This window comes from Raphanus sativus, chromosome 7 (assembly GCF_000801105.2).
Source record: "Raphanus sativus cultivar WK10039 chromosome 7, ASM80110v3, whole genome shotgun sequence".
Lineage (NCBI taxonomy): Eukaryota > Viridiplantae > Streptophyta > Magnoliopsida > Brassicales > Brassicaceae > Raphanus > Raphanus sativus.
This window is the reverse complement of record NC_079517.1, coordinates 9,185,058-9,211,807: the sequence shown is the minus strand read 5'-3', so window position 1 is coordinate 9,211,807 and position 26,750 is coordinate 9,185,058. Positions and strand designations below refer to the sequence as shown.

General features: G+C 30.2%; 2 protein-coding genes across 2 annotated transcripts; both read left to right on the top strand.

Annotated features, from left to right (window-relative positions):
• The first annotated feature begins 9,679 nt into the window (after positions 1 to 9,679).
• On the top strand, positions 9,680 to 10,741 carry LOC108816761 (transcription factor TCP1). Its single transcript, XM_018589329.2, has one exon. The coding sequence runs from the start codon at positions 9,680 to 9,682 to the stop codon at positions 10,739 to 10,741; it is 1,062 nt and encodes a 353-aa protein (XP_018444831.2).
• Positions 10,742 to 20,075: 9,334 nt separating this feature from the next.
• On the top strand, positions 20,076 to 21,370 carry LOC108815025 (cyclin-B1-2). The gene is made up of 4 exons (XM_018587684.2): positions 20,076 to 20,266; positions 20,491 to 20,591; positions 20,732 to 20,829; positions 21,167 to 21,370. Exons 1-4 carry the CDS (start codon positions 20,141 to 20,143, stop codon positions 21,265 to 21,267), a joined length of 426 nt encoding a protein of 141 aa, XP_018443186.1. The 5' UTR covers positions 20,076 to 20,140; the 3' UTR covers positions 21,268 to 21,370.
• The last annotated feature ends 5,380 nt before the right edge of the window (positions 21,371 to 26,750 follow it).

Genomic DNA, 26,750 nt, shown 5'->3' with positions numbered 1-26,750 from the left:
TTACAATTTTAAATCCAATTAGATTACATATCAGTCATCCATCAGTTCAATCGGTTAGTCTCGAGTTTTAGTGATTTTTTAATATGAATATTTTTAAAAACATAAATTGAATTGTCAGATCTCCGGATTAACCGGTATAATCACAATCGGGTTGAATTTAAAAATACTGATTTAAATACAAAAATATTTTAAATACACACTCTTTAAAAATTACCAAAATATTTGTTAAATTATTAGTAAAAAAAATTTTCGTAAAATATTCCGCGCTTCAAAAGCGCGGGTCAAAATCTAGTCATTGTACTATGAGTGGATCTTCCGAATAATTTGTTCACTTTGTGTTAGATTACAAAAGTTTCGTTAATAATTGGTCCCACATATTTACCATTAACCTCTATGGCTTATTCAATTTTTTTTTATTAAAAGCATTTCAGTAGCCCATCATAATATCCATAAAGCCCATCTTCCATCGTTTTATTTCTTTTCCCCATATCCTCCTAACTCCTAAGGAAGTTTTTAGTGGTAAACTGATTGTACTACCTGATTATCATTTAAAATTAAACTAGATTTTGATCCGCGCTTTGGATTTATTTTTTTTTATTTTCTTTTAAATTGATAAATATTTAGTAAATATCATATTTTCATATATTTGTTTTTTTATTAAAAAATTTAAACTTTTTATTTTTCTTTATCGTGTTTCATTTTAAAGGAGAATAGGCATGATCACAATATTCGGACCCGAAGAACCAACCCGAAATCGACCCGAAAATCAGGGTTCCGAATCCGATCAGACCCGGGATAAATATTCGAATTTGTTCTAAATTACTATATCCGAAGAACCGGTCCCGAACCGAGAACCAAATAAGTACCCGAAGATATCTGAAATGTGAATATATATCTAAAAATATATGTTATAATTATATTTATAATTATTTTAATATTTTAAACTAATATTATAAGTCAACTATAGTAGTTATTTTCGATACTTTTGAGTATTTTTGGATAAAATATGATAGTTTGGATAAAATTCTACCAAAAAAAACTGTATATAATGGATATTTTTGATCACTTTTGGTTATTTTTGAGTAATTTGGATACAAAAATTTGAACCGAATCAGATACTTTGGTTATTTTGAGTACAAATAACCGAACTCGTTTTAGATATTTTGGTTATTTGGTTATTTTTCAGGTTCTTATGCATGAGAACCGAACCCACCCGAACCCGGAACCCGACTCGAACCTGACCCAAAATTTTATAATATCCGAATGAGGTTTAATTTCAAAACCCGAAAAATCTGATATCCAAAAGAACTGATCCGTACCCGAATGGGTACCCGAACATCCAGGTCTAATGAGTATTTATGTTTAGAAAATTAAACTTTATTTTTTCTAGGCCCAAATGACCCAAGAGAAATATGATGTGGGCAGTGGGCTGGATCAAAAAAAAACCAATATAAATGTGTCATTAATATTACTTGATTGCCTTTAATAAAATATGAAATATTAGTAAAAAAATTGATATTTTTAGTAAAATACCAATAGGATTCTGCTTTACAAAAAATCTGCACATAAGGTATACGCTCAAAGCTCTACATAGTTTCGATGATAATTCTTTTTGTAGAAAAATAAACAAACAAAACTATAATAACAGTTTCAGTCATTGTACTATTTGACAAAATAAAATGATCTTGCCTCATATATTTGTATATCTGTCTTATAGCTGACTGCATGTTGTTTTATTAGTGACTTAGTATTTGATAAAACAGTTACATAAAATGTTTTCACAAACTATCCACAAAATTTAAGTTATATATATATATATATATATATATGTATATGTGTGTTAAAATGTATCATCAAATATAGATAAATAAGATTGCCAAGTATAATTTAATTGCAATTACAAAAGGTATAATTTTAATTGAAGTTGTGAATCACAAGTACCGTATCTAACTTAAGTTTTTTATTGGTCTTACAAAACAATTAGACTATCTCCAATTATTTATTCTATTTATTATTATTTTTAAATAGAATAATTTAATAATAGATTTAAATTATAATGATATTCTATTTTTTCTTTTAAAATATAGTAAGTCTATAATAGAGTTAAATTACACTCTAATGGTATTTTATTTTGGACGAAAAATATAATGATAAACAAAAAATAAAAAATGCTATTTATAAAATAAAATTCAATTCACTCTATTGTAGGGTAAAAAATAGAATATTATTGAAATATATTTGATGACAAAAAAAAATTGAAATATATTTACCTTAAACTCTATTTAGAGTGAAAATATAATATCATTGGAAATAATGCTAAAGATGTCTTGTCTGATCATATAAGAGCATTTTCAAAAGACATTATATAATTTCAAATATGAATTTTTTTTTCTTTTTTTTTTTAAATTTCAAATTCAAATTTTTATATTTTTATTTGCATTTTGGTCTTTAAATATTTTATTTGATTATCATTTTAATCTTTATATTTTTTTATATCTCATAAATATTTCAATTTGTTTTCAATAACTTAAATTTTAGGCATAAAATTAAATAAAAACTTTAAATAAGATTTATAATATTTAAAAATAAATTTAGAAAGCAATAATATTATAAATAAACTTAAAAATGCACTAGTTAACTACATATGAGATTACTACAGAAACAAGTTATAGAATAATGTGGTATTTTACTTGTAGTTTAATATTTAGCTCTATATTTCTATGTAAAATTTTATACTCTAGTTTAACATTTTATTAATTAATATTGTTGTAAATTGTTTTATATAGGTGCTAATTTCTTATAAAGTTTTATGGTTTTAAATTAATTATGATAAATATATAAATATTAATATAAAATATGAATAGTTTTAAAGTTAAATTTTAAATTTTGTTGAACACTTTGAAACTTCAATTATGAAGTTTGCAAACTTCTAAATAGAGTATCGTCTTGGAGATGCTCTAAAGGTCGGAAATTTTTTAATCTTACTGTTAGTTGGTATGTAATGTTTTGCTTAGTTAATCGGGTGCTTGTGGTCTAGTGGTTAAGGGCTCACGATTGTGAGTTCTGCCACCTAGGTTCGATCCCGACACCATCGATTAAAATAGAGTGAAAATGGCCTTTCTAAGCGGTCATTAGGCGTTAATGGAGTCTCTTTCGAGAGCATCGAGATATTAGAATCATAAAAAATGTCTTACTTAGTAAAGAATTAAGATGGAATAATGGTTGAAATTAAGGCATGTTATGTGTTAATTACCAATACTAAATGATTTTTCTTAAAAATATTAACCATTTTGGTTGCAAAATATCAGAAAACTAAAAAAACCTATACGTACCTTTTATAAAGGTATAAAATAGTTTAAACCAAAGAGTAGAAAACTTGAACTTACATTGCATAATTTTTACAACTGTTTTGAATATAAAATATTATTAATTAGTTTAAGTGACTTAAGCGTCGAGGGTATCTGAAATCCCAAAATAAGATTTGAGGTTCTATTTATAAATCTACAATACAAAATCTAAACATTTTCTGTTATATACTAATTTGGTTCACATTTTAACATTATGGTTTATACTTTAGTTTCATAATCTTAAATTATATGTATTTTGTTTCTTTTGATTTGGTTAACTATTTTAGATTTATTTTATTTAAACTTCGATAGAATTTAACTTATATTTGCTAAAAATAACATTTTATTTATATGATAATGAATATTTATATAAATATTATATCATCCTATAATTATATATAAATATTTAATCTATATAAATTTTAGTTTTTGTTTATTTTGGCTAAATATGTTAAACTGGTAAAAATTAATTTGTTAATTTTGTATTTGCTAAAAAATCATTCAACCAGAGTGATCAACAAAAATTATTTGATTTTTACTGTTTTGGTTTTATATTTGTAAGACACACTTACAAATAAGTATATATATATATATATATATATATATTATACCAAATTTCAGAAACTTAAATAAAAAATTAGCCATTACTATATTTCAAAACTCTTAATAAAAAATATTTTTTGTAAAGAGAATTTACTTTAATATTTGATGTAAGAATTAATATTTATTGTCATATTTAAAATTTCTTGTCAAAATATGAATATTTATAAAGAAAATTATACATATCATATTTAAGTGATGCCATGTCATAGTTTATCTATGCCATATCTTTTTTTTTTTTAGAACTAATATGGTGATACACATAATCAAATCACTTCTACTTCTTAATTACTGTCAAAGGGATTTGAAATTGACACTTACATCATTTCTAATTTACATTGTAAATATTTGAATTTTAAAAAACAAAATTACGTTTCTACACGGATGAAGATCTGGTGTGACTATGTTTTGATGCTGATGTTTATTTCAACTATGTTATATTGGAATATCATCAAATTTGTTCAATTTTTTCATGAATGGTTTCATCTCTCCTTATCATAACAAGTCTTTCTTTCATAAACTAAAATAGTTAAAGTAACCAAAACACAAATTATAACCAGTCAAAAATAGGGTAGAAAACAGTTTGCGTTTATAGCAATTAAAAAATATCAAACAAAACCCTAAATCCAAAATGCTAAAAATTTAAATACTTAAATCCAAAAAAAACTAAATTCTAAAACCTATATATAAAAACTAAAAACCAAATTCCTCCTAAACCTAAATTTCTAACCCTTAAAAAGATACGTTTCCTCAAAAAAAAAAAATCAACTTACATTTCCTCAACTTTAAGATTCAAATTTTCTTTTAATTTCTTTTAAGAAATATCTCAACTTTATCCCTATAGCTATCGTATTTCTAATTGTTTTTAAAATGATACAGTTTGCTTAAACATGATATTTTGTGTGGTCTTACAGATAAATATGTATGCAACTGTGTTGCCCACTGATATACGAACAACCCTTGACTAATAGCTAGGGACGTCAAAATGAAAATTTGGAAATAACAAATCTTTTCACAATCTTTATGGAGTCGTACGGGGAAACCAACTCGGGTCACATTAAAGTTTTTTTTTTCCTTTTGACAAAGCCCTAGAAAAAAAGGATAAAGTGCAATATATTCCGGATTAAAAACTTTCACCAAACAAAAAAAAAGTTATTTTCACCCTAAGACAGTTTATGTATTTTTATTACAAGATAAAGCAGTTACACGGAGTGGAGCAGTTTCTATGTGAAATGACTTAAAATGACCCTAACTAAAATGCAATCGGTGTTTTTTCTTGTTTCCCCTAGTTAGTGTTTGCAAATAGTTTTAGTTAGTTTTGAATTTCAAATTGATGGTGGGCCCGAGTGTCCAATTAACCCGATTAAACAAATCTCCGTCTCTTCAACCTCCCCATTTATTTTCGAAACTCTTTATTTTCTTATTCCTCCATTATTCTCTGTTTTTACGAACCCAAGGTTTTCCGGGAGAGATTTGAGAGGCGATTTTAAGGTTGTGGTGTTCTCCGTCGATCTCAATCACGGAGGTATGTTCGTGGGTTTAACGATGGCAAGAACGCGGAGCAGTCGTGGCAAGGAGAGAGAAAAAGGTTTGTCATTTTTTTTGTCCTCCGGCTTTGTATCGAACTAGATTAATTAAGTGTTAATGTCCGTCGCAGATGCTGATGATTCTGGTGTTGAAAATGTAAAGCAATTGCTACCGGAGCGCCTTTTTGCAACTGGCCGTTTTCCAAGCGAGATGACAAACATCTACTCGAAGACGGATTTACTGCTTAGGGTAAGAGACGCGCTTAAAGGGTCCCCGGAGTGGCTGGTTCTACTGCTTAGGAGTGTACACATGATACAAGAGAGCGTACATGTGGACACCAGAAAGTGTTCGTGTGAATACAAATGTTTGTACTTGGGAACTCTCTATGTTTGCGTTTGATTGTGCATATGGACACGGATGGTGTTCATACGTGTAGGCGACCTGTATTATGAACGTGGACTAGATTAGTGGTCGTAGGTACGTCAGAAGTATCGACTGATGGTACGCATGGACACTTTGGAGTGTACACTGATGGTACCCATGGACACTTAGGAGTGTACACATGATACAACCTCCTTACCCGGTTATGACATGGACATCATCAGTTGACTGACGATACATATGGCACCCTGAACTATACACGTAGACGTACATGGACATCATCAGTGCTCGTATGGACGCCAGAAGACTATTGGAATGCATGGACACTTAGGAGTGTACACTGATAGTACGCATGGACACTTAGGAGTGTACACATGATACAAGAAAGTGTACATGTTGACACCAGAAAATGTTGACACCAGAAAATGTACATATGAATACATGTGTTTTGTACTTGGGAACTCTCTATGTTTGCGTTTGATTGTCCATGTGTACACGGGTAGTGTTCATAAGTAGATTGAGGATACATATGGACACTAATAGTGTACATGGGCTCCAATGTAGTGAACTTCTGATGTTCAGCATGTCCGTATACACAGTTGAGAAACAGTGATCTTATTTTGGCCTATTGGACTTTTTACATATACTTTGATGATGTACACATGGACGTAAGTAATGCGTACATGTACCTTGTTTTGGTATTTCAAATGTCATATGCAAACAAAGTTTATGTACACGTGGACAAAAGAAGTAAAGTTCTTGTGTACAGTATACACGTGGATGCAGTATAAAGAAATCCACCTTTGAAGCCTACTGTACACATTGACACAGTTAGCCAAAAACGCATACATATGTGGGTGATTGAGCAGCCACGAGTCTGGGATGTTGTCGGGGTCATCTTTAAACATTTCTTCAAGCATCTAATCTCCACCGGCAAGAGTGTCGTCTTGAAAAGAACGACAAGAATAAGCAGAACAAACCGATTTGTCGTCTGAGGAATATGCAGTCTCTCTGCAAATTTTGCTTTTTTTTTTCTTTTGTTCCGATGAAGGAGACAACAGAGATGAAGGGAGTTTAAGATGCTAAAACCCAAAAAATGTGACCCGTTGGATGTTGAACTGAGAGATGTAATCGGACGGTTAATATTTGGTATATATAAGTCTTGTCAAACAGAAAAATCAGAGTTAATCTACACCGTCCAAAATAAATAAAAATGAAGGGTGGAGAGAGGCTCCCGCTAAAACAAATGACATAGTTAGAGAGTGAGGTAAAGTTAGGAAACGCTTTGGGTTAAGTTAACTCAAGTGGAAAGCTGTTACAGAAAACTACCTTAGTAGTGATAAGTGCTTCATCTTGTAATTATAAACATGAAACTGCCCTATGGTGTAAATTTTTCACACAAAAAACTATCTTCGTTCATAAATAATATAAAAAAATTAACTCAAAAACAAGAGTTCTAGGAAGAATTAGTAACCATTAGGGCCTAACCATTAGATAAAGAGGACCGCTGGAAAAATAATAGTATAACTATATATCAAAAATAAATCGAAAAAGCAGATTATAAGAGATCAACAACATAAAAAAAATATTATACATTCAAGAACATCTTAGACCATCTTTATCGGTTGTAAAATACATGTATCTTAACATTAAACGGACAAAAAATAAATCAAAAAGACAGGAAAAATAGAAGGACGTTAACTAAATAAGAACTTTTCTTAACGCGTCCTTGGAAGCACGTGTCTCTCTCTCTTAGTGAACACGTGTCTCTCTCTCTCACGGATCTCTCTCGACGTCTCTCTCTCTTTCTAAGAAGTCTGAGTTCTTTTGATTTTTGATTCTGCTTCCAAGTTAAATTCTTTTGATTCAGATTAATCAGATTCTTCTTCCTTTATAGTTGATACTGTTTGTGCCTCTCTCTCTCTTTCTGGATACACATGCTTAAATTTTCTCGAGAATTCTCGTTTCTCCGTCACACACGCAGTTCTCGTCTTCTCTGTCACACACTGATTTTGTTTTTCGCTACTTACCTCAACGTCTAAACATCATGGGTTTGAAGGTACGATCATATTCCCATATATCTATTCGATTACCCTTTATGTCCTGATCTACTGTTTTTTTTTTGTTTCTCTGTATAAGCGGATCTTGTGTGTTAGGCCTATTGTGTGTGATCAGACAAGTTTTGTAATCAATCTCGCCGGTTGGGTTTGTGTCCATGAGTTCTCGATTTTTTCCATTATTTTCTAGCTTTTTGCTGTGTAACTCTGTTTGCTGTTGTCTTTTTTATCCTTTTTGTAGTTGTGATCTCTCTTATTGATTTGTTGTTTTGCTCTGTTTTGGATAAGCCTCTCAGGACTCGACTTTGCATCTTGTTCTGTCACCAATAAGCTTATGCATTCTACAGATCAAATCTTCTTCTTCTGGATTCATGTTCACAGCTTGCCGATCAAGACTACTCACTTCTGTTCCATACGACATTAGGAAGCATTCATATTTTTCAAACTATAAAAGTTTTGTATTGTTTGTAAACATGGAAGTTTTCATCAGCTTACCTTTAGACAAAGAAGAAGTAAGAATAGGGTTGGTCTTGGTTTGCTTCGTCCTGAGATGCTTATCCATAAGAGGGCTTGACTCTGCATATTGGATAATCAATCTCGACTCTGCATCTTGGATTTTTTCTTCATTGTTGTCTTACTCTTAATGTGATGCCGTGTGTAGTTTAGTGTTAAAGTAATTGGGGAGTTTCTATTGTTGTACTCATTATCTTTATGGATCTATACTTATTTTTTGTATAGTTGGTTTGAACTTTCATTAGCGTTAACATAAATTCTCATCTACCAATCTTAATATAAGCTTGATCATATACAATTCTTTTATTGTGAATGGAATGGTTTCTTTTATGTGTTCTTGAGTACCTTTGTGTCTCATAGTATCTTTGGTTAAGGTGTTACGCTCGTCTACACCCGAGGGCTGTGAACTGCCGGAAGAAGAAGTGTGGCCACAGCAAAACACCTGCGGATTTCCTCAGTGCAGTTATATGTTTTGTTTTGGAATTTTTTAAACCTAAGGACCAACCAAAAGTCCCACCAATAATCACAAATTTCATTAAAATTCCATAACAATGTTCTAAACTACAAATATTAATAAAAAATTCTAAGGACTTGCTAAAAAGTCCCATTGATAAAGATGGTCTTAGAATCCCGACTCTTAAAGTTAAAAGCCTGGTCTCCATCATCGAATGGAAACAAATCCCTCACAGGTCGTTTTCTGTTGTTGAATTGTAGCACTTCTCAAAATTGTTGGCCATGTCGGATATTGTCATTGCCCAAGACGACATACGAAAATACTTACTTGTCTGTGCGTATATACATAGTAAAAATATATTCTAAGTTGATACTAAAAGTAGTTGAGTTTGAGGTTAATTCCCAATATATAATCGCATTAACCAGTATGGGATCTGGAATCGGAAGCCCTAAGAAAAAAAATTAAACCCTAGGCTTAAGAAATGAACCTGTAACTGAAACTATATTTCTAAATCAGACCCAAAATCATATCTTGCAAGCAGATCTTTAATTAATAGACAAAAAAATCATGTCTTCGTCACTCTACAGTTAACCAATTTCTTGTTACATATCTCTTTTTGTCTTGATATGAGAATTTGGACGCTTACACTCTCTCTCTTCTTCTGGGTTTCTTCTCTCTTTTTAGCTGATTCTCTCTTTTTGATGATGTGAAAGTTGTGGTCTTGTTTCTAAGAGAGAACGATTTTTTTTTTTGATTCTTGATTCTTGATTCAAGATTCGTGAAGCTCCTTAAGCTCTGTGATGTCTTTTTCCAACAATGATTACAATAACGGTAACAATAGAGTATACCCTCTCTCTCTTTACTTTTCTCCACTCGCTGGCTATCAAGACATCATCCGTAGTCCCTATAATCATCAGCCAACACCATCACCGGGCCACATGGCATCAGCAGTGCCCGAGTCTCTGATCAACTACATGACGTTTAGCTCAAACCATGCTGTGAATCAGCAAGGGTTCGAGATTCCTGAGGTGTCTAGAGAAATCAAGAAGGCGGTGAAGAAAGATAGGCATAGCAAGATTCAGACGGGGCAAGGTCTTAGAGACAGGAGGGTAAGACTTTCTATTGGTATTGCTCGCCAATTCTTTGATCTCCAGGATATGTTGGGGTTTGATAAAGCCAGTAAAACATTAGACTGGCTACTCAAGAAATCAAAAAGAGCCATCAAAGAGCTTGTCCAAGAAAAAAAGCTCAACAACACTAATGAAGATTTTAGAAACATAGGAGGTGAGGTTGGAGAGGAAGAGGAGGAGGAGGAGGAGGATGGAGATAAGAGATTTGTGTATGGTTCAAGCCCTGATTCTTGTGAAGAAGAAGTGGTATGTGAGGTCAAGAAGGCACATAAGAGAAAGACAAAGATTGAAGTAAGCAACATATCTTCAAAGGGATCAAATGCCAAAGCTAGAGGAAAGGCAAGGGAGATAACAAGAGAGATGACCTATGATCATCCAGAAACCATCTCCGAGATCACACAGAAAACTGAAATCATGGACCAGCCCAAGAGGTCTATAATCTTCAATGAAGGAGAAGACATGATACATTCTCTCTACAAGGAAGCAACCCAAGAGTTTGAAAGTCAAGAATGTATCTTAAGCAAGACGAAAGTCAATCTTCCAACCAATATGGATCATAGTTACAACCAGAATTATGAGACGTCTATGTTGAAAGATCAGGGTTCTAGCAGCAACTATAATAATATTCTGCCTCAAAACTTGGATTTTTATTATGATCAGAACCCTTTTATTGATCAACCCTTTTGTGCAGCCACCAACACGAGTTTCCCCAGGGGTAAATTTTGGATTTAAGTCTCTTCCTCTAGACTAAACTATTATTCATATGTCTTTGCATTCCCTCATATGTTTCTTTTTCTTGTTTCTTATGTGGCAGGGTTCCCATAAATCTTGATATTTTTGGAGCAGTAAGCATCAAAATTAAACATGTAAGGCGAAATAATCGTGTGTTCCTCTTGTATGTATATTAATTATTTGTGTTCTTGGAGACATGTCATCTGATCTTCTGTGACGTTGATCAAGATTTCTTTTAAAGATTAAATTTGTCAACCTCAAGATTTATTAGCTAAATTAGTATTGTACCCTTTAAAGTAATTTGAAGATGAACCAGGAAATGATTTATATATGTGACTAAACCCAGTCTAGTCCAACATTCATAATTCGATTAGGTACTACTACACACAACAATCTTTAAGACTATAACCAATTTACAGTTCAACGTTTCACATACAGCTCTATATTAGGTTCGATTCCTCAAACCCTAGTTTCCATTAGGACCCACACACAGTGGCGGATCTAGAAATTACTTTGATCCGGGGCATTACATATAATTATCAATATATTAACTGGGGCATTTGTTTAAAAATTGAAAAAAATACACTGAAATTTTGAAAACCATGGTGGGCAACTGCCCCACCCCTTTCCCATCTATCTCCGCCACTGCCCACACATAGTTACACACACACACATGTAAAGCTTGATTAGGTTAACATTGTAAATTGAAATGAAACATAGCACTAGTGTGTGGAACTGTGGAAGCGTGTCTTTGTTTATGATTTGGCCATCCATATATGTGGAGGATAGATCTTAGCTTTGATATTTTTGTATATAGATGTATATCTATTCTCTTGCTCAGATAAGGATATTTAACAGTGATTTATATGCATTTACCTTTTGAAGGTATATATTAATTAGTTTTTGGGAAAAGAGGTTTGTTTATTTCAATATTTTCGAGTATAAATTATTTTAAGACTTGTTAGGTTAAATTTCTTTGGGTAAAGATGTAGACGAGTTTTATATCAGTAGTTACCAAAGGAACGATCTCCAAAATTTTGTGAACATTCACCATTCCCAGATACTCTCTTTTTTTAATCAAACCCAGATATTCATTTCAACTTTTATTGTAGTTTAGAATCTAGTCGGGTAACTGCAAACGCTATTCTCCTCTATAATCAAATCTGACCACAACTCATTTGAAAATAAAGTTACCTTTCAAAATTATAGTTTATTAGCTAGTATACTATGTTGCCGCAGTATCTATCACAAGTTTAAATCTGAAAATGTGTGTGAGACTGAGACGGAAAAAAAAACCAAAGATATGCTTCTCTCTCGCGAAGCCAGAGATATAGGTTGCTTTTCCGGTAGCCGGTGTCTCTTAGCGCGCCGGTCGCGGGTCGCCACCCCTTCGTTTCTATTGTGCAGGTTCAGCAAATCTGCTCCTGCTTTGTCTAACGGAGACTAATAGCTGCCATCTAGACCTTAAATTTCTACCTTTGATCTAATTCTCTTGGTTTAGATTAAACTTCGTATGCATCTATCTAAGGGTTGGGATCCTTACACGGGAGTTTGCTTTTTTAGCTGATTTTTATTCAAGTTTATTGTATCTTCTTGACATCTTTTTGAAATGAATTCATATAGTTGACAAAAAATCAAGATTTACACAAAAAAATCAAAGATATAGGAAATGTGTATGTTTATTCGTTTTATAAGAAATATATCAAGAGAATGATCTTTATAACTCGCGTTGGGGTTGGAATTATGGGTAGAGCATGGTAGATTATGTGATAGTATTGAAGCAAAATTAACTATTTTGTCACGGACAACATAAATGCAGTTAGTAAAAATGTTACTAGTAGATTCAAGTGATCATCTTGTATCTTATTACCATTTCTCATTGAAATGAATTCACATACTTGACAAGAAAATGTTGTTAGCCATCTGTCGATTTGCTTAATAAATATAATTTGCATGAAGCATTAAAGTTTCCAGCATGCTTAATGTAACTTTTTTTTTGTTACATTATCTTATTCGGACTTTTACCCATCTGTCAGATTTGCTTAATAAATATGGAATATGGATCAAAAGAGAATAAATCATTTCAAAAGCTATTTGCTATAAATAAAATTAATTAACACTACTAAGTTCATTGAAAGTCTCTTACCCTAAAACTTACACAAAGTTTTTTTTTTTTTTGGCTAAAATTTGGTAACTTACACAAAGTTGAGTATATAATATATTAGATGACTCATGCTTGTAATATTTAACAAATCAATCCTAAAACTTTGCGCATTAACGTTTACAGTCGCCAAGCAATTCTTGAAATGAGCTAAAAACAAAGAAAATTGCCCTCTAAAATTCAAGCAATGATATACAAAAACAAAACTAATGCAGCTGATGAGAAATAGAGATTGAAAGAATTGAGAGATACCTTTGAAAGTTGTTCCCTGGTGCTTCAGAACAGAATAGCATTCGAAGCAGAGAATCCACTCTTGCCATCTTGAAGAAGTATATACACTCAGTCAAAAGAAATCATAACTAGAGTTGTAATTGATACGGGTGTCAGCTTGTAGATGATTTTTCAATCTTGTACTATTGTTTCTTTTTTGATTTTTTTTAATAATATTGTTTATTTGCCTGCTTTTATACGTTAGTATCTATTCTATTAATTCTTCAACATGTCCAATTGATATTAGTTGTGTCCATTTAAAAAATTCTAACTTTTACATAATTATATATTAATCTATTTAATATAAAGCGATTTTCTACCTAACTACAAGCAGTTACGTTTTCTTTATTAAAACGGTTGGATGTATGTATTTACCTTTTTCGTGTATCAAAGGATACGTGATTGATTTCTCCTCAACTCATCCTTTTATACCCAGATTATTAAAAACAGCCACTGGAATTTCAAATATCTCCATAACCCAGTTTATCAAAATAATTCATTTTTTCTATTTTTGAATCATTGCAATCGAATACTGGCTACCAGATCTGTATATTTGATGAAAAACAATAAGAAAAAGGCTAAGTCATAGTCATTGTTACGATGGAAAAAGTTGCAGGAAACTTAAAAGCTGTCTTGAGGAGGAAGACAGTTTAATTACAATTGTACCATTAATAAAAAAAAAATCAAAACAAAAAAGAAACATACAGATTCGAACAAGAGAGCAGTTACCATATAACCCCTTCCACGACCACTAGACCAGAATATCTTATTACCATAACTGTCCTATTCTCTATACATATCAAAATATAACTAGACTTTATTTCAATTTCATGAATTACAAATTATTTGACTAATTTATCTACCAAATTAGGATTTTGCCTATAAATTAGTAAATAATAATTATTATGAAATTAAATTTAAGTTGAATTTTTTAAAAGTTTATTAGATTTATTTAGGTTTTTATCGGGTCAACCATTGCCAGATCACATATCAATGACGAACTTTTGAAGTTTTTAATTGGATTTTATGGAGTTCTATAATATAATTTTATAAGTAATCCTAAATTTGAGCTGGATTATATGAGGATCACTAAATTTACCTTTTTTATCCCGGATTTGGATCTAAAATGAAAACATCGCAATCAATATTTTCGAGTATATAGGCTGGACTTAATGGGATTTGAGATCCAGACTTCTCGGTAGGTTCCACATTGATTTGACCAATAGATACTATTTTCACCGAGAGGCATTTTTTCACCTTTTACAAAAGAAAATATATACTATCTTCACCGACTATTGCAGTATAACATTTAATTATAATAAAATTTGATATTTTCTACAAAAATCATTATCGCAATAGGACATCATAACTTACATCACAGCTCAAGAAATTATGATTTATTCAACCATACATTAATTTATTTAAATTTTAAATATGGCACATACATTAAATTTATCAATTAACAAAGCACATGATGTTAAAAAGAGAGTTTAATAAGGTTTAAGTGGATTTATAATAGAAATAATTATTTATATAACTTATTTAGGTTTACGGGTTTTAAATAGGTTATTCGATTAAAATATACTTGATTAATTATGTTAGGTAACTGCTAAGAAAATATAACATGTTGTAACTTCTGTTAATAAGATTTAAAAATAATTTCAGAAGTGCTTATGGTATAAGAGAATAGTAATGAAACTTTATAAATTTAATATAGTTACCAAAAATTATAGTAGATTAAATTAATATTAAACATAAATATAAAATAAATCTCAAAAAAATAAAAAAATATATCCGCCCTGTTAAAGACGGGTCAGAATCTATTACTTATTAATTCAGTAAACCATGGGACATAATCAGACGCCGATGCAAACCAAACCACAAGGTTTTTCAGATTACATATAAAATTACAAAAACACAAAATATATATGACAATTTTTATATTTTATATAAAAAAACAGTTTAAGATAAAATCTTCTCACTCTTAATCCTCTGACGTCTCTTTAAAAACTTTCTCTTGGTATATTCAGTTAATTTGAGTTCATTTAAAAACAAATTTTAATCTGATTAAATTAGGAATGTGTCCAATTAACAATAGTTGATAGATGTATGATATTAAAAAAAATATCACACATTTTCTCAACTGTTTAAAATTTTAATTTAAACAATGTTAAAGAAAATACATTTGAAATATTTTTTATCTTTTAAAAAACAAATATTAAAAATATTTAAATAGGTTTAGAAAGGTGTTATGCATCTCCAACTCAACTGGATAATTTGCTGCAAAATGGTAAAAATGCAGCTATGAGCAAATAAAGAAATTATTACTCCAAAAAGGCATTACTCTAAGATCAATATAATTGTCAGGTTCAAAATGAGTAATCCTATAAGATTTAAATTAAATAGGTCATATTTATTGTATTGTAAAAGTTTTACACATATATATATATATATGTACATACAAATATACATATATATTTTGAATACTCATTCGTTTTTTGTTGCGATCTGATATGGTATCAATTTTTCGAATATAGAATTTTAAAACATGTTCAAGTATATAGGTCATATCTTAATCGGGTTGGAAACCCTGATTTTTATAACGGTTCCCAGTCGAAATTATGTCGGTTTTCAAGTATGGATATTATTAGCTAATTACATTAATAACTCATTAATGCTAATAAATGCAAAAAGACACCTATCTAAAATTGTAACTATGCTTTGTTATTTAAAAAATAATAACTATCTTGGAAAAAATTAATAACTATTTTGGAATAAAGTTTAAAATTAATGTGTAAGATGGCTATAACGCAAGTGTTTAGTTATGTACCATCACAAATTCAATATAATTATCAAAACCTCTTACTACTAATTCTTTAAAAAAATATTATATACGAATATGATTATAAAGAAAAAATATACCCGCCCTTTAAAGGGCCGGTCAGAATCTAGTTATTCTTAAACTTGAACAAAGGTTAAAGTTTCTTTAGATTTCTTTACAAAAGAGTTTCTTTAGTTTTGGGTAACCATTTGTTAGGAGACCAAATCTACATGTACTGGATTGTGAAAAGGTTTCGATTTTCAGATTTGTTACTGAATGTAACTGGACTTGTTGATCTAACTAATGAGAAAATATAAAAATTTATATTAAGTTAAACAGAACTGTCTGTATTGGATAAAGAAAAATATATCAGTTAGATTAAATTTAATATTTAGATGATCTCTTGTTTTTAATTAGCAATATAGTATAAATGTAAACCCTAAATCAAAATCAAATGATATATCTTGAAACCTAATACTTATAATTTGGTTTTCTCAAAACGCTTTTTAATAAGTGAAGATAATGTTTACATGGCTTTGAATTCTATAAATTAATTTACACTAGGTGTTTTGCCCGCACATGCGGGCATAAATTTCTTATAAATACTTATTAGTTTATGTCTTATTAATCTAAAACCAGCATAATAAATTATTATTTATGTTTTTAAATAGTTAAATCAAACATCAAAATATTTATATATGTCAAATACTTTTAATCAAAATATATACTTATTATTGTGTTAAGTTTTTTTTAAAACACTCATATCTTAGAGATAGTTTAGAAAATATATTTATATTTTTGGTTGACTAATATTTAATAATAAATTGTTTTGTATCTTTATTTTTTTTTAACTTTTATAGAAGAATATGCTTTGATATATTGTTTTCAGAGAGGCACAAAAAAGAATATATATAGAAGAATTAGTTTTTTTGATAATTCTAAAATATTATTTTGTAATCAATTATTTAATATAGCATATAACATATAAACTTTATATCATTAAAATAAATTAGTGAATAGTTAGAAACTAATAATAAATTAATAACCTATCTAAAAGTCTAAAACCTAATAAAAATATGACAAATAAGAAAAGCTAATATAACATATAAATTTAATATTAATAAAATAAAATTCGTTTTTATTTATATAGAATATAGAATATTCATCAAGGCTATTATTTTAAATTAATGATTTAGTGACTCAGCTCAAAACAAATAATACATCAATGATAATTTAGCTCAAACTTAATAAAAATATGACAAATAAGCAAAATTAGCTAAAATTATGGAAAACATGACAAGTAAGCAAAATTACTTCATAAATAATAGCATAGATATAATTTATATCAACTTCTGCAACTAAACTTATACATAAAATAAATAATATAATAGAGAATAAATTTGCATGAAGCATTCCAAAGTTTCCAGCAACTATATTTTCTACAAATTATATTTTACCGATCGATTTGACTTTATGAATTGATTTCTATTTTAAATTAGTGTAGTGTAAAACTATTGTACGAAAAATATTAATTGGTTTACTTACTTTCTTTTTTCTGTCACGAATTAGTTTACTTACTTAGGGTTTGATTGGCATAGCATTAGCATTAACATTATGCTATTTATTATCCAATCAACATTGATCATAAAAGCATTTAGAAAAGCATTTACAAGATGCTAATGCTCTCCAAATGCTCTTTGCTCAATGCTCTCATATGAAGCTTTTGAAAGAGCATTTGCATTTTGAATTTACATATATTTAAAAATAATTATATGTAATTAAATTATGTGTGTTTAATAATATAAAAATATGCTTATAATCAAAAATAAATTTGTATTTAAAAAAGCTAAAATTTGTGATTAATTATTATTTTTTTTAAATAACAATATTTTACATTTAAAATACAATAAAATTTATATAATTACACATATCATTCATTATTTTTAATAAAATACATAAAATAATATATATTTATATATTATAAAATAAACACATTTATATTTATAAATAAATAAATTATATGTCATAGATTATTTTTTATGATAATATTATATATGGATCATTTATTTCTCAACCAATAAATAAATAATGATAACTTTTATATAAATTACTTTTTAAAATTTATTTATTTTATTTAATATTATCAAAATTATTTTTTCCAAAAATAAATTTTATTTTTAAATAGTTTTTTATTTATTTTTCAAATAACACTATTTCACATTTAAAAATTAATTTAATTTATAAAATTAAATAAGATTCATTATTTTTAATAATAATATATTATTAATATATATTATAATTTAATATATATTATTTTAAAATAAATATATTATATACTAACTTTTATGATAATTTTAAAATTGTATAATGCTACTGCTCTACCAATCACTTTATTAAAAAATTTAGTGAGAGCATACAGCTTCTGCAGTATACTGCTTCTACAACATTCTGCTACTGCTTCTTCATCTGCTGTACCAATCGAGGCCTTTAGTTTCAAGAGATCCAGCCTATCTTTTCATTTCTTTTTGTTTAGATTTTCTTAATTTTCTAAAAACATTCCTAATATTTTTTGTGCACTTTCTAGTGATTAATTACTGTTTAAAATTTCGAAGACTTCAAGTCCATTTCCCTTAAATTTAAATCTGAAATTTGAATCTGAAATTTGAAGTGATTTGATTTTTAATGAGTTTTGAGATGATTGCAGGAGAATTAGAAAATTTAGTGTGATTTTTGTTAAAACACTCTAAAATCTCATCTAAAACAGTGGGATTTGGATTTTTATTTTTATAACTAAGGAACCCCTCTCAAACACTCTAGAAACACTTAAAGTACTCTAAAATCTTCAACTTAAATTTTGTTCAATAATAGTGGATTTTAGAGTGTTTTATAAAATGTCAAGTTCAATAACACTGGATTTTAAAGTGTTTTTTAAAATCCACGTTTGAATAACAGTAGATTTGTCATTTTAATACAAATCACTTAAAACTTTTAGTTGAATACACCCTCCCTTAGTTTCGGTGTAATGTGGGGATTTCGAATTTTGCTTCTCCAATATTTCATTTCATTTTCATTAACCAAACTCTTTTGATCTAGTGGTAAATAGGTTCTCGCCTAAACTTACGTCGTGGTTTTAATTCTTCTTAATCATCCATAGACAATTTAAGTGGTAAAAATAATCAAATTTTTATAGGTTTCGTAGTAATTAGTCATTGGACCTGAAAAACTTTAAGATGTTATTAGAAAAAATATTTCATTTTATTTTATATAAAAATCATTTCAGTTTTTGTTACTTTTTTTTCTTCTTCACACTTGTTCTTCTTCTAAGCAAGCAGGAGGTGTACTGAGATTAATATCTAGACTAGGCTAGTTGGATTAGTTAAGTACCTATAAGTAATCTACAATATTTAATAAAGAAATGCCTCGAAATTGATTATCTCAAAAGATTTTGTTGAAAACTGTAAGTAACTTTATATTATATAAAATTTCAATTTGTCAGATCACCCTATGAAATAAACTCGCCGAAATAGCTGCTTTTTAATATTCACACTTATACTTTTCTCTCTGTCTTTGTGGTACTATTAGTCATTTTTTATTAGTCTGACCTCCACTGACTGACCTCCACTGGGACCGGGGTGTCTTTCTTTAGAAATAATATGCTTTACTGATTTACAGTTTAGTTATTGAACTTAAATAAAAAGATTTAAGAGAAATAACACTTCAACTTTGTAAAGTAATTATTAACCATATAATGACAATGTGACATATAATTTTGTTATCTGAGTTATATTAGATTTGTATATACTCGATAAAATGTGAAATACATGACAGACAAAGACTTGATTCGTAGAATGCCTTTTCTAAAAAAAAGGAAAGAAAAAAGAAGACTTGATTCGATTTATGAAACATGATAACAGAAGAACAAAAAACAAACCAGAATTAATGGGCTGTATTTGTAAATCTCGAGGACTATTCATGGGAGCCGATCTTAATAGGCCCAATAACAATATTAATCGGCCTAAAAGCCTGGCTTACTTATGAAACAAAGCCCATTAACAAACTTGGTCGCTTAGTTTTCTTGCTCCGAAAGTCGCAGAGGAAGCTACTAAACTAAAGAGGAAGAGGAAGCAGAGCGAAAGGAAGAGAAACAATGGAGTCACCGAAGAAGATAGCTCATGAGATCGGTGGTGTCAAGAGAGACGCTCTTCGATTTGGTCTCAACGGTGTTAAGAGCGACATCGTCGGATCTCACCCACTCGAATCCTCTTACGAATCTGTAATCGAGCTCTTCTTCTTCTGTTAAGATTACCGATTTAATCTAGGGAAAAATAGCTGAATCAGCCAAGAAAATAACTTTGGATTTGGAACTAATTAGCTATTAAGTTTGATTTGGAGAGTAGCAATTGGGATGGTTTCGATCCTAGATTAGGACTGACGAATTAGGGTTTTAGTTTTGCCTAGTCACTCATACTTGTTTAAAATCACTGTACGGTGTTTCAGGGAAAGAGATCGGACGAGGCGATGAAGAGGACGATCATTGGGCATACCTACGGGACTGCACTTCCACTGAAGATGGACATGGACAGGCAAATTCTCTCTAGGTATGATTGCTCTATATCTACGAGTGTTTAAGTGCCATGAGGTCTAAAGTGTTTTGCTCCATGATCTGCTTGTGTGAAAAAAACAATATTTGGTTGTACTGTTCTCATTCTATCTTTTGTCTATGTGTAATGACTTATAGGTTTCAGAGACCTCCTGGACCAATTCCTTCGTCAATGCTTGGTTTAGAAGTCTACACAGGAGCCATTGATGACTTTGGTTTTGAGGATTACTTGAATGGTAATTATTACCCTTTACTAGTTTACTCCTATTGCATTGCATGATTTTCAATGTTTTATTTGCTTCTCTAGATCAGTGGACACCTTTGATGATATCTCAATATGCACTAGCAAAAAAAAAAACAATTCGATGAAAAAATACATACTTTGATACTTTTTTGATGCTCGTAAGAAGCAGAAGCTTGTTTTTTTTTTCATAAAGTTCTTCAGCCCTTTTATATTCTGTTCGTTGACACCAATAGACCAGATTAAGTTATGAAAGGGGGCGTATAAACGTGTTAGTGGTGTATAAATTCAATATCAATTTATCTGAAACAAGTATTTTCCATTCCTTGCAGACCCTCGTGACTCGGAGACATTCAAGCCGGTAGACTTCCACCACGGGATGGAAGTTCGTCTTGGCATGTCAAAGGGGCCGGTTGCTCCAAGTTTCATGTAAGGCCCCCCATCATGGGTCGGTTTTTATTGCATGTTATGTCTTTTTAGCTTTTGAATGATGAATCAAGTGAGATCATTTTATAAAAAATTTTCTACTTGTACTCTCTCTTGAGTCCTTGACCCAAGTTTGAAGTCTGTTGAGACAACTACTGAATATGGTCAATCAATTCTCGTATGTTAGGTTTTACGAAACTAAAGTTTGCAAAAAAAAAGCTTTCGAATTTGATAGAATCATCAAAAGCTCTTAATTATAATCTCAGTCACTTCCACTTACCACGTTACATAATGTCTTATTTGAGACCAAAGGGGACATGAATCATCAGCTGGCAAGTTTTACTCTAACTGGACTCTCATGTCTCAACAGCGCCCAATATTTGATTTGATCATTAGTTTCTTAGCTGAAAGATGCTTTTTGACAACGTCTTCTTTAAAATTGATTCCCAACAGAAACTATTCCCTAAAGAAAATTCAAAAGAAAAAGATATAAATATACTATTAGGCAGCAACGGTTAGAAAAGTATATAGGAGGCGGCCCTCATGAGTCATAACGCTTTAAACTCAAACGCTCTTCTCACGTAGGCCCACTAACTCTCCATTACCCGTCACCTCTCATCTTCCTTTTTAATTCATTTCTGTCACTAGCATTGAACCATTTTATTTGCTGGAAAACAAAAATTTGGATACCGAAGAATGTTATATATCATCTTGTAGGTACGAGTCTAATTAATATAGCGGCAAGGCGGCGGGAGCCAACGACCCACTTGTTTTGCATCTTTCGTTTACTTTTCTTTTCAACATGTGTCGTCTATCAAAATTTTCAAAACTGTGGACTATAGATATTAAATGATAGAGTTACAGAACCGAACCGACACGTCTCAAACCAAACCAAGTTCCCAAACCGAAATACACTACGTAACTGATTACGTAGAATCTTTATTGTTTATTTTCTGCATTTTGTTTCAGTTGATAATAAGAAGAGAATAGGTCTTCCTTGTATATAGGAAACCATCTCCTCCACTTTCCCTTAATTCCCATGTTGAAAGGAGTTACGACTCCACTTTGTTTCTGTATCTTTTCTATTTAAATGAATGAAAAACCCAAAAAGAGGCAATGATTAATTGCCCAAAAAAGTATTTGTGTTTTTATTTTCAGTTCTAAAGCTTTGATCAAGTTCATTGCTATCAATTGGTATCAGAGCTCGGCTCTAGGTTCCAAATTTTTTTTTTTTCTCCAATCATGGGTACCACCAAAGAACGTCTTGAAGATTTGGAAAAGGGGCTGGGACTTGTGCAAGATGAGTTGCAAAAACTCAACACCGGAATAAACGATAAGTTCCAAGGCATGGAAACAAGACAGCAAACCATGGAGACATCCCTGGCGCAAATCCTCGAGGTACTTGCTACTCATAACCGTCCCGGAGAATCCGACACGACCTCGGCCACCCAACCAGTTCAACCTACATCATCATCGATACCATTAGCCACCACAACACATTTATCTGCTACAAACCCACAGCCGGAAAACAACGCACCACCTCCACCGTTCCCACCTCACGTCATGCCACCACTGCCGCCGTTTCAACCACCACAAATGCAACCACCGTACCCTCATCAGTTTCCGTTGCACCCACCACAAATGCAACCACCGTACCCTCATCAGTATCCACAACCACACCGACACATCAAACTTGATTTTCCACGCTTTCATGGAGGTGACCCTACTGAATGGTTAAGCAAAGCAAAGCAATACTTTGCATACCAGGGAATCCCGAGAGCTAATCAAGTCAGTTTCGCCTCGTATCACCTTACACAAGAGGCAAACGAATGGTGGTTAGCCACTGCTAAGGCACTTGGTCTTGATCCAAACGCTACTGCTTGGGAAACATTTGAAGAAGAGTTGTGGGTTCGTTTTGGTCCTACGGAAGGCGAAAATTTTCATGAAGCACTATCGCATATCCACCAAACAGGATCCTTTCGAGACTACCAAAAAGAGTTCGAGCGGCTAATGAACAAGGTCGAAAATTGGTCAGAGGCGGCTCTTGTAGGGACTTTTATTGGTGGATTGACTGATGCCATTGCTGATAATGTTCGTATGTTTTCTCCAACGACGTTACGAGAAGTCATCAAGTTGTGTAGACTCCGAGATGAGCAGTTGCAGAAACAAAAGAAGGTTCTCCCACAACGTTCAAACTCGCAGCCAGCAAATGGACAAGGTATCACTTCCAGCACACCGGTTCCAAAAAAACTGAGCTGGGATGACATGAAGCGCAAACGAGCCTTAGGCTTATGTTTTAGCTGTGATGAGAGGTATACCCCTGGACATATGTGTAAGACATCTCAACTGTTACTTATGATAGGTGAAGATGAAGAGGAGGAAGATGAAGACGAGATGGAGAGTTTTCAGAAACAGAATCTTGGGGACAAGATTCATCTTGGCCAGGGGAGTAATGATAGAGTTACAGAACCGAACCGACACGTCTCAAACCAAACCAAGTTCCCAAACCGAAATACACTACGTAACTGATTACGTAGAATCTTTATTGTTTATTTTCTGCATTTTGTTTCAGTTGATAATAAGAAGAGAATAGGTCTTCCTTGTATATAGGAAACCATCTCCTCCACTTTCCCTTAATTCCCATGTTGAAAGGAGTTACGACTCCACTTTGTTTCTGTATCTTTTCTATTTAAATGAATGAAAAACCCAAAAAGAGGCAATGATTAATTGCCCAAAAAAGTATTTGTGTTTTTATTTTCAGTTCTAAAGCTTTGATCAAGTTCATTGCTATCATTAAATTAATCATTTTACCTTTTTTTTTTTTTTTTTTTTTTTTGAAAAAAGGGCATATCATTTTACCTTTTTCATTCATTGTATTGTAGGTCTTTTAAGTAACAAGTCTGAATGATAACAGCTGAATTTGGCTGAATAACTAAAACTTTAATTTGTTACAAAGAAATCGGCGGAATCTGACTGAGTTAAAAGTAAAATTAACACATGCAACAATTATCAAAATGTAAACAAAATCGAATTGGAAAGCAGTTTGAAACAGAACTATTTCTAAACTTTAATGACAATTAAAAGCTGAAATCGAATATTTGAACTCAACTACACTAAAATCTCCAAAAATTAATAATGTTAGAATTCTAAAATGTATTAAATTATAAGATATTGCTTAACCAAGAAACTAATATTCATTTACTTATAAGAAATGATGGTTTTAATCTATAATTTTATTTTTAATGAAAATTTTAAATGGACATATGTGTGAAATAAAATCACTTATACAAACTTCAAAATATATTATTTAATTTGTTTATCGCAATAAATAAACGTTTATGGGCATAAGGTATGTAGATGAAAATTATAAAAAATATTTGAAATTGTAAAATTGTAGTTTTAATATGAATGTTAGTGTATGAGTTCTAAGATGGCATTTGTATTCTCTACTTGTAAATTATAGTTTTCGTAAAAAGAGCTTATCTCACTCAGAAAGTTCAGAATGTTATAAGTGAATTTTGCACGCACGATGTATGACTTATAGTCCACCTTTTATTTTCAACAGAATCATATTTGAATTTTGTTGTGTAAAAACTTTAGTGGATATTATATTAACCAAAATTTTACATTTATAAATATAACATTTTAAGTTTAAGTTTTCTATATTTGGTATTTAAATTTTGTGTAATATTTTCATTCATATTTAAGTTTAGTTCTTGACAAAAAGTTTAGTTAAATAGAAATTTATTGTTAACATATTAATAAATTAAAGCGTATATCTAATAATTACTTTTAAATAGTCTAAATAAAAATTATACATAAAATCATGATTTTTACTTTAATATATAAGATATTATAAAATTATTCGGTAATCAGTAGTTGACAAAACCAAAAACATTCTTATTCTTTTCTGAGAAGCATTCTTGTTCATATCATTATATTATTCAGTAAGCGTTGACAAAGAAAATACTATTCAGTAAACACAGAACAGTTTTACCGAGGATTGACTAGTCTTACTTACTTTTTTTTGGATCAAATCTTACTTACTTTTTTCTTTATTTTTGGATAATAAAATTTATTATTTTAAGTTTTGTTGAATAATGTTTCCAGAGTTGAGATCACCAGAGAGCGTTAAAAAATGCCCAATCACAATTAAACTTGAACATTTTGGATATCGATTAGGTTATAAGTATTTCAGATATCAGATAGTTTGAACAAAATATTAGAAAATATTTACTATATGACCTATCGGATTCGATTCAAATAGTTTTAGAATCAATTTAGTTTGAATTTTGTTTGGATAGTAAACTAAAATGAGAAAATATCTAGAAATATTTTTATTTTTAGAGTAAATTTGTTTAAAACCCTAAAAGATTGATGAAATTAAGAAGATATCTATGATGTGACAAGTTTATGTATATAGAAAAATGTATCATAATGTGAGATTAGATATTGGCTTAACATGACAAAAAAATTAGTGTATGAGATGCAATTTGTCTGTTTATATTTGATTTTGGTTTGCTTAGTTCGAATATATTCATATTAAATATCAAGTATTTTAGGTTTTAAATATTGAATAATTAGAACGATTCTGACAAAAATTTCTGATATTTTGAATAAAATTATTCAGATATTTTTGGATAGTTTAAATATTTTATAATAATTGAGTTTTTAAAATATTTTAGACACTTTTAGTAGATTTTTAATTATAAATATATATTTAGTTATATTATATATATATGTATAATTAATTTTATATATATATTTAGATATCTGTTTTTATTTTCAGTTTGATTCAGTTATTTCAGATATATGAATATATACAAGTATTTGGGTGTTTAAAAGTTTCAATCTGAATTGGGTATTTTAGTTCGGCTTTTTTTTTTTTTTTTGGGCTGAATTCGGCTATGATTTATGCTTCTTCAGTTTTTTTTTTGTGTCCAGGCTAGTCACAATTATGTAAGTCACGTGCAGACAGAACATAAACTTGCGTCAAAACACTACAACTCTACAACGCCCATATGCACACAGCTCTTAGCCACCTTGGCTTTCTTTTCATTAATTTTTGATTCCTTTATTCTCCTTTTGTCTATATTATGCATTTCCCAACGCAAACGAGTTTTAACACAATTTATCTGGTAAATGATATTCTTTCTCTTTCAATTTAACATTTTAATTGTTATTGTAAAAAAAGATATTTTGTTTCAAAATAAATATCATTTTATAATTTAAATGCAAAATTTATTAATAAAATTCTCTAATTTATTTTTATTAGTTGAAATATGGTTAGGTTTATAGATAATTGTATTTTTGTTTATATATATATATATACACGTATTTTCTTAATCTGTATACATAAATTTAGAATGACAACTAAAATAAAATAGAGAAAATATTAAAATAATAATGTGTTTTTTCTTCTAACATAATTAACCTGACAAATGATAAAATACAAAATTTCTTAAGCAAAATTATGAAAGTCTTTTAATT